This window comes from Acomys russatus, chromosome 9, assembly GCF_903995435.1.
Source record: "Acomys russatus chromosome 9, mAcoRus1.1, whole genome shotgun sequence".
In the NCBI taxonomy this organism is placed as follows: domain Eukaryota; kingdom Metazoa; phylum Chordata; class Mammalia; order Rodentia; family Muridae; genus Acomys; species Acomys russatus.
Genome location: NC_067145.1, coordinates 66,416,343 through 66,428,436, shown reverse-complemented (window position 1 = coordinate 66,428,436; position 12,094 = coordinate 66,416,343). Strand labels below are relative to the sequence as shown.

Here is a 12,094-nt window from a genome sequence, read left to right as displayed (position 1 = left end):
GTAGAGCCCAGCCCACTGCATTTAGAAAAACACCAAGGAGTTGTCATTTTAGAGGGTGTGTCTATATGTGTATCACGCGTGGTAGTTACTGTCTGAAAAGCTGAGCAAAGGAGTAGGAAAGAAATGTATTCATACATTACCACTGTTTCTCTGTGCAGAATGGGGAGGAAACGGTGCAGATTTCATGAAAGTTCTGGGACAGACTTAGAACCTTTTGCTCAGAGTAAGTGAGTCAGGTCTGGTGGTTCAAACCTATAATCCCAGTTGCTTAGAATTCTGAGGCAGGAGAATCTCACATTCAAGACTTGCCTGAGCTACAGAGTGAATCAATGTCAGCTTGGGTAACTTGGACCATGTTTTTACTGAAAAGAAGGAGGTGTGTGTGTGTGTGTGTGTGTGTGTGTGTGTGTGTGTGTGTGTGTGTTTGTAAATTGGAGGCTCACTTTCAGGAGTCAGTTTTCTCCGTCCACCATCTGGGTTCCAGGAATCAAGCACAGTCTGCCTTGATAGCTACTGCTTTGATTCCCTGAGCTATGTCGCCAAACCCTCCCTCTAACATGTTTTTATGTCTGCCTCACACATACACACTCCTTTTTTATGCTGGTTATTGGTATGTATCCCAGACTGACCTTGTATTCGTGATCCTCCTGCCTCAGCCTCACTAGTGACTGGGATTGCGTGCCCATGCCTCTGTGCTTAGCTCTATGCCTATTTATGAGATACATAAACACCTGGACTTATCACTAGGTGCAGAGGATTGGGGATAGAGAGGTGGAAGATGTTTGAGCTGGAGAGAAGTGGGTGGAGCATGTCAGATTGGCCAGGCAGCTTCTAGGGTGGGCTGTTGGCTTTCCTCCATGGCCCATGTCTAGTTCTCATAGAGCCATGTTCCTTTAAGACAGGGCATCTGGCTGGGGCATCTAGTTCCAAGGTGCCTCCTGGAGTAAGGTGGTCTGACCATTGAGGCTATTTGAGTTCTCCAAGGTTCAGTTCCCATGGACCTTAAACGTATATGTTGCTGTATATTTATATATCACTGCACAAGAATGCCTACAAAGAACGCGTCAGAAGGCTGCAGAGCTTTGTTGCTGTCCTGCGCATCCTAAGAATACAAACTGTTCCCAGAAGCCTCTGTGTTAGGAGCAGTGCTGCTGTGACAATTAAAACTGAACATAGAAAGTTAAACATTCTAAGAAGCCTTATAACTCCATTTCAGTATGCATTAGCCTCTTTGCTAGCAATTATCATGGTGCCATCTCAGCCCCCTTTTCATGGTGCTCAGTTACCCCCTTTGTTGGCATGTTGGGGAACTCTACAGATGGGAGTGCTTCTTGGGGCTGTGCCCTGCTGTTTAGCTTACACTGTTTCTGGACTCACACAACAGTAATATGAGACAGAAAGCCTCCACTGATAGGTATGCCCATGAAAAGACTTATCAGAGTGTCTCCGCAGGGTTCTATGGGGGATTAGAAGCCTGTGCTGACATCCTGAGCACGTTGGGGCTATCTCCAGAAGTGCTTCGAACACTCTGACAGTGAAAGGATGTAAATTATAAGACACCAACCACCACAGCTTGTCCTCTTTTAAATAGAGCCTAAATAAAAGCAGCTCAGTAAATGTTTACATTGTTATATTTTCCTCTCTGTTGATATTTATGTGATCTCATATTCCATAAGATCTCACACATGTAATTAATCTTGATGTTGTCACTTACACAAATAAGAGCATCTTTCAGGTAGTTTTGTTGTTCTGTAGCGCTGGTTCTTAAAAATTCTTTAAAAATTGTGTGCGTGCATGTGTGTGTGTGTGTGCGTGTGTGTGTGTGTGTGTGTGTGTGTGTGTGTGCGTGCGTGAGTGTGTGTGTGTGTGTGTGTGTGTGTGTGTGTTATGTGGAGGTCCAAGGACATCTTATAGGAATTGATTTTCGCCTTTCACCACATGGTTCTCAGAAATCTCAGAAAATTTAAGTCATTAGGTTTGGTGGCAAAGCCCTTTACCTGTTGAGCAACATTGCTGGCCCTAATTTTGTTGTTTTGTGCTGCTTTGTTTTGTTTTGACAGAGTCTCTGGTAGCGCAGGCTGGCCTCACACTCTGTACGAAGCCTCGGATGACCTTGAACTCCTTATTCTCCTGCCTCTATCTCCCAAGTACTGGGTTAGTCTCTGTTTTTATTTTGTACTGGAGACCAAACCCAGAGCTAATGCGTGCCCAGCAAGTAATCTATCAAATGAGCAGCAACCCCAGACCCCAGCACATATAATAACACAGATTACTCTTCAGTAATATTCTTGTAGCTGTCCTACCTCTAAATAGCAAGCCTACTGTCTAGAGTGATGCTGGGAACGCTCCATAGCTGCACCGCTCCACACCAAGCACTTGAAAGATGATTGGTGCAACTCAGAGGCTACATTTGACTTTACTTTTTCTGTTATTAAATTATCTTAAGTTCCAACAGCCATTTGGAACTAGAGCACACCTCGTTGATAGCTTCTCCATCTACAGGGACTTCCATGTTCACACCTGAAGCTCAAGTGTGTTTAGAAGAAACAACTATTCATTTAGATTCTAGGGGCAAATTTGAGTTCTATAAATCTGAGAAAATGCTTACACATTTTGCCATTGACTTTATATAAGCTTCATGTAGTTATTGAACTGAGTGACTGATAAAGTCAAAAGTCCTCTTTATTACCTGGGAGAATTGTTTTTAAGGACACAGTGCTTTTTTCTGTGCCCACTTGGAAGAAGCCTATTTGGGAGAGGTTGATTTTTTTTGTCATGAGTCCTAACCCTCCTTGGGTGTCCCCTGCCTCTCCCCCCACCCACCCCTGCCATTTATTGTGCTAGGCACTTTGTTCCTGAGCCCAGCAGCTGTTCAGACAGGGGGCAGTTTGCATTCTTAGCTAGCAGCTGCCCAAAGCATTTCTAATCTGGTTTTGGCAGGAAATAGCACACAAATGAAAGCCAAATTAAAAGAAGCTTGAAAAAATAACAGAGTAACTCAGGGCAGCAGTACTGTACAGTCCACTTTCTCTGCAAATTGTATTAGTAATTTGTTACCACGACAGGGCCATCACTCCCACTAGGTAGCTCACAACCATCTGCAACTCCAGTTCCAGGTGATCTGATGCCTTCTTCTGGGCTCCAAGGGCATCTGGACACACACACACACACACACACACACACACACACACACACACACACACACGGTTAAAAATAAAACAAACCTTCAATAATTATAGATTCTAGCTCAAGGCCTATAATAGGTTAGTAGGAGGTTATTACTATTTTTTTTAATGATGTACTATACTACAAATTTGTTTTAATTGACTTAGCTAAGAACTTAAAATTATTGTTCTTTTGAGATAAACTAGTCATTGGTAATTAGTGGTTATGGATCCCTCCCCTCCTCTGTGCTACACAATGTCACCCACCCTCTCCAGAAAGCCATTTCAACATCACTTAAGCCTTATGTATCTATTTGGCAAGCAAGCTTACTTTTGCTGAATGTAAGGAATAAATGCATGTCTTTGTTTTTAGTCTCTTTCCTTCAGGTAAGAGCTCTTCAGTAGGCACAGACATGGATGTCCCTGTGAAGGCACTTTACACTGAATGTAAAAACTCCTCGAGGGGTGGGAGAGAGGGCTCAGCAGGTAAAAGCACTTGTTGCCAGGCCCGAAGGCCCCTGTTCTATCCCTGGGACCACATGGTGGAAGGAGAGGACAGACTCCGATGAGAATCCTATAAGTCTTCCTATAGTTTGTTCTCTGACTTCTATAAGGACATCCTGGTACTCGTGTGCCTCTCTCCCTCACAAAAATAATTAAGTAAATAAATATAAAACATTAAAAATTTCCTCAAGTTGTAGTTATAAACAAATGAATTTTGTCCCTAAAGAGATTTTATGAAGTGCTCACCTTGCATCTCCGATTCTTCTCTCCATCGAATTCTGCTTCCGGTAGAAGGCCCAGGGAGCCCCAGTGTCTGATAGACCCTTTAGAAAGTTCCAGCTCCGTGATGGAGAGGCCTGCCCGCCACCTGCTCTGTGCTCACTGAGTCTGGTTTTCCTTGCAGACCTTCACTGCCTGGTGCAATTCACACCTGCGGAAAGCTGGCACCCAGATCGAGAACATTGAGGAGGATTTCAGGAACGGCCTGAAGCTCATGCTGCTTCTGGAAGTCATCTCAGGTGGGTGTGCAGGCTGCAGACTCTGCCCACCATGACATGCAAGGCAGTGTCTGTGCAGAGGAATGTGCCTTTTGAACTTGGCTGAAAACAACATGGCAAAAAGCTGGGTGCAGTGGGACATACTTTTAATCCCAGCACGAAGGCAGGAGAATTTCTTTTGAGTTCCATGCCAGGCTGGGTCTACACAGCAGATTACAGGCAAGCCAGGGTTACCCACTAAGATCATGTCTCTTTAAAGAACAAGGCCAAGAAAAACTTTTCTTTCTTTCTTTCTTTCTTTCTTTCTTTCTTTCTTTTCTTTTCTTTTTTTTTCTTTTCTTTTCTTTCTTTTTGAGACAGGGTTTCTCTTGTAGCCCTGGCTGGACTGGACTTATTTTTGGAACAGGCTGGCCTTCAACTCACAGAGGTCTGCCTGCCTCTGCCTCCCAGAGTGCTGGAATTAAAGGTGTGCATCACCATGCCTGTCAAGAGAAACTTTCTTCAAAGAGCAGTGTACCTGGAGTCTCCTCTTCCTCCACCTCCTCCCCTTCCTCTTCTTCTTCCTTGTCCTTCTTTCTGTTCTAAAAGAGGAATGGGTTCTGTATAGGATGGACTTAAAATGTTTAGAGCCATGACAGTTGGATCTCTACAATTCCAGCCTGAGTTAAAAGGATCACCATGAATTTGAGGCCAGCTTAGGCTGAATAGGGAGCTGCAGGCCAGCCTAGAGTACATGGTGAGATCAGGTCTCAAAACATTCAGTAGAACAAAATGGTATACTGCACATCTCAAAACTAGAGAGAAAAATGGACACTTGTATGCTACTGCCATGGCACGTGCTTCATCTTTAATCCACCTAGTATAGGCTACAAATAAATTACCTCAGGTCCCTGCCAATATACGTGTTTCACATGACACTGAAACTGCACCAAAATCACCCTGGGCTTGTAAGCTAGTGTAGACTGGGCAGGCTTGGGCAGGGGTGGGGTGCGGGGGGCACACAGCGGACTTGAGGAGATGTGACTGGAAAGGAGAATGGTGAGCCTGCTCTAATCCAGAGAGCTTCATAACCAGATCTAGGAGGAGCTCTGGAAACGACTTCTGTGATTTAGACAACTGATTTCCCCTAACAGCTGGCCAACAACTCTGAATTCCTGGGACCACTAACTGACTTCTCTCTTTATGAATGTGAAAGCTGGCTCATGGCCAGACTCCACACTTGTATGTCTGCAAAGGGTGTGGTGGACTTCTTGCTATAGCTCACTCGGTCACACTGGCCTTGACTGTGTTCCCTCCTTGTGATTTAGGAAAACCAGGGACATGTCAGAAGCAGTACAGCAATCATCTCCCTTAAGGGGAGCCTGGACTCTGGGATTCAAGCCCTTGATCAGAACCAAGGCAGTACTCTCTACTTGATTCTCTTTTTTTCCTTCAGGGGAAAGGCTGCCCAAACCTGACCGGGGCAAAATGCGCTTCCACAAAATTGCAAATGTCAACAAAGCCTTGGATTATATAGCCAGCAAGGGAGTGAAACTGGTATCTATTGGGGCTGAAGGTAGGTGAGAGGTGGCCTCCTAAGGAGGACATGGCCCATGATTCTGTTCTCTCCTCCTCCCACCATGCTCTATGCTTGCCTGTATCATGACCCCTCCTAGGCACTGCTTATAGACTTGAGAAAACATGTACTGGGAGCGGGCCCAGGTTCTAGACTTACTCGAAAATAATAACGGCAGGAGTCACAGCTTGTCTTCTTCAAATGTGTTACTGGAATGAGAAAGACTCATGTCTGAGTGACTCTAGGTTAGGAACAGATCCCCAGGTCGGAATGTGGTGCTGAGGCACGCCTTCATTCCAGAACCTAAGAGGCTAAGGTCCATTATAAGCTTGAGTTCAGTCTGGGTTATGTAGGGAGTTCAAGGCCAGGTGCTGGTCCAAGTGCTGGTCCAGGTGCTGGTCCAGGTGCTTGTTGCCATGCATGCTGAATCCTGCAGCTGCTGCTTAGAGAAGACTGCAGGAGGGGACAGGACAGAGATTAGAATGCCTTCCCTCTGGTAGAGTCCCAGAACTCCTAGATGGCTTGCAGTGACAAAGCATATGCAAGATTGGTGCTAATTACTAACTCAGAATCCACTGAAACTCCAGCCACTTGCTTAGAAATGCCACACAACCAGCACTCTGCAAAGCTTGTTTAAACAGACATGTCCTCTCTGATACATCCTTGCCAAACGTTGTGTGCTCATTGTGTCATCTGCCCATTAACTTGTTTTCCTCACCCACAGAAATAGTTGATGGCAATGTGAAAATGACCCTGGGTATGATCTGGACCATCATCCTTCGCTTTGCCATTCAGGACATCTCAGTGGAAGGTAAAAGTCATGGCTGGTGACCCAGTTGCCTAATTTGAAAACTGAGCTTGTAAATTAAAATTTGAGTAGGATATTGTGACATTGAACAATCACTGACATGATCAAATGCGAGGTATGTAAATTGAGTTTTCAAAATTTTTATATTTATATGGGAAAAGACCCTGGCAGTGCTGTTCTATTCTTGGGGTGGAGTCACTTTTCAAAAGATGAGGGCGTGTTCAGGACAGATGGTGTGCTGAACACGAGTTTCCTTACTGCACATTGTACTAGGAAGTTCACAAATAACTAACGCAGTAGGCAGAGGGCTTTCCTTTCTTCTTTGTATTCTCTATCCTTTCCTCCCTCCCTCCTTCTCTCCCTTCCTCAGTCCTTCCCTCCTTTTCTCCCTCTCTATTCCTTTTTCCTTCTCTTTCTCCCTTCCCTAGGGATTGAAACAGGGCCTTATACATGTTAAACACATTTCACCACAGAGCCATCCCCCAGCACTCACAATAATAATAATAACAACAACAACAACAACAAGTTGCCCAATAAAAAGTTGGGCATGTTGCTTGACACCTATAACCCTAGCACTCAGGAGGGTAAGACAGGAGGCTCACAAGTATGAACATACTTCAGGCTTCATAGTGCCAGGTCAGCCAAGGCTACATAGTGAGACCCTGTTTAACCCCAAAACATCCTCTACATCCCTCCAAATAAAGAAGAAAAACAAAAAACAGGACTTCGTAGCTCAGCTAATGCATCAGTGTGGATCAGTCTTTAAAAAAAAGGTACCTACTCTGTGAAGTGGGTTTAACTGTTGAAGTATTTCAATTTAGTGCAGAATTTAGTGCAGAATTAGGACAAATTACCGTTTTTTTTTTTTATTATTAAATAAATTGAGAATCTTTGGGAAACATCCTGCTATTTTCATTAGCATGAAGAAATGCACTTTAATAGAACCACATTGTGCGGAGTTTTCAATTGCAGACTCTGTGTTCTTCAGACGGGCTGTCATTTCTGATCCTGAATTGAGGTTTAAATGTCGTTATATCTTGGCTTGATGTTTCAGATGACACAAATGGGTTTGGGGTTCTAAAACGGGAATCTCTTAAGGGAACCAGAAAGTTCTCTGAGGGCACACACTTCAGACTTCTTGTCACCGAGGACAGTATGCAGAGAAGTGGGTTTTGGTTGATTTTACTTTTAATTATGTACTTCTGTGTGCCTGCAAATGCAGGTGTCCCTGGAGGCGAGACAAGGAAGGCAGATTGGATCCCCGGGGGCTGGAGTTATACGTAGTTGTGTGAGCTGCCTGACATGGTGCTGGGAGCTGAACTCAGATCCTCTGGAAGAGCAGTATGAGCTCTTCACTCCCGAGCCTTGTCTTCTCTCCAGCTGCAGTGGGTGGTTCTTAATGAATGCTGGCTGATGAGTCACTAGAGCACCAACACCAGAGCCTCTCCTCAGCGCTCAGGTTAGGTCAGCTGTTAGTTACCAAGCTAAAGGAGGCTGACTCATGGGCAGGCCAGCTTGCCTTTGAACCTATTCTGTAGGTGCACATGTCGAGACTTGAGAGACAAATAGACAGTTCTGATTTTCAGGATGTCAAATTGACATTTGTCAACAGCACTGCATTCAGATTTAATTGCAAGAGGTGCTGGTGAGATAACTTAGTGAGCAGTCCAAGCCCGACAACCTGAGTTGGATTTCTGGGACCCATAGGTTGAAAAAGAGTACTGACTCCTGAAAATTGTCCTCTGGCTTCCACATGCGCACTATGTCATATACGCGCGCGCACACACACACACACACACACACACACACACACACACACACACACACATACTTTCCCACATACACACACACACACATGCACTTTCACACACACACACACACACATGCACATCTGCCTGCACACACACACACACACACACACACACAGGCACATGCATGCATGCATACACTAACTTTTTTTAAATTTAAAGAAATAAACAAATATTTAAGAAAAGGATTTAGTTACAGTGATCAACAGTTGTTAGGCTAAAATGCAAAGTAAAAATTTTATTAAAAGGGCTCGAGAGATGGCTCAGAGGTTAAGAGCACCGGCTGCTCTTCCAAAGGTCCTGAGTTCAATTCTCAACAACCACATGGCTGCTCACAACCACCTATAATGAGATCTGGCGCTGTCTTCTGGCGTGCAGGTGTACATGCAGGCAAAACATTGTATACATAATAAATCTTTAAAAAAATTTGTTTTGGTAAAAGTGAAAAAAAAAAAAAAAAGTCAGATGCCCTGGCACAGGCCTGTAATCCCAGCACTCTGAGAGGTGGAGCTCTCTGATCTACAAAGTGAGTTCCAGGATAGCCAAGGCTACACAGAGAAACTCTGTCTTGAAAAAACAAAAGAAGAGGAGGAAGAGGAAGAAGAGGAGGAAGAGGAAGAGGGAGAAAAAGAGCAGTGATAATAAGGGCCAGAGACAGGGAAGGAGAGAGGTTGTGGGCACAGCAGACTGGCACACGCTGATAACCACAAGTGCTTTGTTTAGAGTTGGGGTTGGCCCAGAACTCCTCTTGTCCTCTGCTGAGTAGCAGATTACAGGAAATCCAGCAAATCTTCCCTCAGTCAGCATAACAGCGGTGAACTGGGCCTGAGTTTTTTTCTGACAGTTGTTTTTTTCTTTATTTTTGTCTTTGTTGTTACTTGGGTTTTGGTTGCTAGGTATTGAACTCAGGGCCATAGGAACACTAACCTCGCAGGTGTTTTATTCCTAGCTACATCCCATAGCCCTGGTTACAATTTGGAAATTAGTGATGAGTGAATTTAAATTTTAATTTTTCAGGGGTAGTTATGAGAATGACATTGTCTCTGTTTCCCCCAAATGGCTTCTTATATGTCCAAAATAAAGTAGCCTTTCTTTTTTTTCTTTTTTTTTTTTTTTTTTTTTTTCTGAGTTTTCCCTCCACACCCCCCATACTTTTCCTTGGTCTCATTACAGAAACATCTGCCAAAGAAGGCCTGCTGCTATGGTGTCAGAGGAAGACAGCGCCATACAGAAACGTGAACATCCAGAACTTCCACACCAGGTAAGCACTGAGACCCTCAAGGCCACGCCCAGCCCCCCTCACCCCCTTTCCCCGCCCCAAGCCCATGTAGGCCAGGGAACCAAGTGCCTTATACCAGTATCCTTCCTGTGCAGGGGCTGGCTTACACAGAAGTGAGTGAGCTATATTTTCCCAGTGTGTAAGGTCTCCCACAGGAGACAGTCTCTTAGGGTTTGCAAACAAGGGGGCATGTGGCAGGACATGATGACAGGAATGGTGGCCTCGTATCTGTGGCCCTGGGACCCCAGCTGACTCTGCAACCACTCCAGAGTCCTGCACCCTGGCCTCTTCCTGATTAGTTCACCAGCTTTAATTGCTACAATGGAAGACAAGTGGGAAAGTCACATTTTAAAAAGGACAGGGACCAGGACAAATGAACCCCAGGCTTGGCGTGAGAGCGCCATGAGCCTCTGGCTGCAGGCTTTGCTCCCATTTGCTTCTCTAGCGCTGTCACACATGAGCAGGGGTTTGGCCATGTTTCATCCTTTGGGTGGTGAGTTCCTAGGGATCTGTGGATAGTGGGAGAAAGGAAGGACAAGGCCACAACACAGTGACAGACTGGAGGTGTGTCTGGTTGGGAAAGTATTAGACTAATGGCTGTTGGAGAGGGAGAGTCAAGTTTCTTTAAGGGAGTGACCCTTGGTGGGTCAACCATGCTTAACAAATTGGACTTGATGGATTATTTAAAAAGAAAGGGAAGGAGGAGGATTGGGAAAAATTGAGGAGTAAGGATGAATATTATATAAAATGTACTGTATACTTAGGTGAAACTCTCAACGAAATACTTAAAAATTATACATTAGAAAGAAAAGTATGTGAGAATATCTCCAAGATAGGCTTTGCAAACAGAGGAGAAAGAAAACATAATCCTGTCTCAAAGAAGCCAGGGAGGGCTGAGCCTGGCAGCCAGGGTGAATGTCATGTCCCTGTGGGATTGCCTGCACTCCCCTCTCTCTTCTCACACTGAGCCATGATGAACCCAAGCCCTCCCAAATGATGTTTCCTCCGGGGTCTTCTTCCATTTCTAACTCTTTGGGGGACACCGCCCATTCCCCACTCTCACTGGCCCTGCCTCAGCAGTACACTCAGACCTGAGCATCCAAGGGGCCATTAGTAGTGGTGTCTGTGCCCCTGCTGACATCCAAGTCTGCCCTGTGACCTTCTCACCTACAAGCCTTGGCTTTCTAAAAATGAAAGAGAGCTCAGAATGGGAGCGCCCACCTGCAGTCCCAGCACTTGGGAGGCCTAGGCTGGAGGTGTGAGAGGCTAGCCTGAGGCATGCTGAAGGACCCTGCCTCAAAAGAAATAGATTGGTCAATAAAAGCAACCCCTGAGGAGAGACAGGTAGCTGGGAGCTAGTGGGAGCTTTGAAAGTACTATAAGAACTCTCAGAGGGAGTCTCTCCCAGATAAAGCTGAGGTCAGTATCCTTGGGGAAGGGGGTTACTGGGCAGTAGCAGGTGAGGACTAGAATGGAGACTAGGGAAAGAGTGAGTAGGAACCCCCAGGATTAGAAGGGTAGGAACACTGGTAGACTGCCAGTACATAGTAAACAGGGAGGGGTAGAATCCCTGGCAGGCTGGGCCAGCTCAAAACAGAAGGGAAAGGGGCAGGGCATGGAAGTGTGTATGGCAAAGTGCAAGGCTGGACCATCCAATGGTGTTACTCATTGGGGAGGGGAGAGGTCCCTTTGGTACATGACATCAGAGGGAGCTCTTGGTGTCTCACCTGGGGGAACCTGGGGTCTCCCCACTAACCCACATTCTTTTCCTCGGTGCCGTGAAGCTGGAAAGATGGCCTTGGACTCTGTGCCCTCATCCACAGACACCGGCCCGACCTCATTGACTACTCAAAGCTTAACAAGGTCATTCATTCGGGGGTGGCTTACCGTGCACCCCACTCATCACGCTCAGCATGTCACCCCGAGAATGAGCACATCAGCACTGACTAGCATGGATGTGGGCTGCCCAGAAGGCTTTGCATATGTTAAGGGCTTTATATGCCTAGATTGCAAAGATGGACAGTGTCTAGGCTTTCAGGGGAATAAGAAGGGTTCAATTGCTTCCCCCTTTTTTTATGTGGCCCCAGGAGATTGTATATGCTAGGGCAGAGTTTACTGCTGAGCCATATTCCTATCCCTTAAATTCCCTTCACCTTTCTGGACCATTCTCATGTGTCTGTTGAGAACCGATTCTCACACAAAGGATGATCACAACCATGCCATTGTTGATGGCAGGAAATAGTTATTTATCTTACAAAAGAAGCTTCAGAGATTTTTTTTTTTTTGGTAGGGGGAATCTTCCTTAGAAAATAATTAAATGTGCTAGGTCTCAGATGATGTTGTGGGTGGAGGACTGGCAACAAGGTCTCTTGTAGCTGAGGCTGTCTTTGAACTCTTGATCTTCGTGCCTCTCCATCTTAAGTATCATGACTGCAGGAATGCTCCTCTCCCAATTCCACCTTTAAAAGCAGTTTTAGAG

The 12,094-nt window shown here is 45.4% G+C and overlaps 1 protein-coding gene across 1 annotated transcript in view; it reads left to right on the top strand.

Annotated features, from left to right (window-relative positions):
* Positions 1-12,094, top strand: part of Actn2 (actinin alpha 2) — a 68,896-nt gene that overhangs the window by 22,626 nt on the left and 34,176 nt on the right. Inside the window, 5 exon segments of the mRNA XM_051151479.1 lie at positions 4,072-4,186; positions 5,601-5,720; positions 6,445-6,531; positions 9,510-9,597; positions 11,400-11,478. Coding sequence (XP_051007436.1) covers positions 4,072-4,186; positions 5,601-5,720; positions 6,445-6,531; positions 9,510-9,597; positions 11,400-11,478 — 489 coding nt within the window.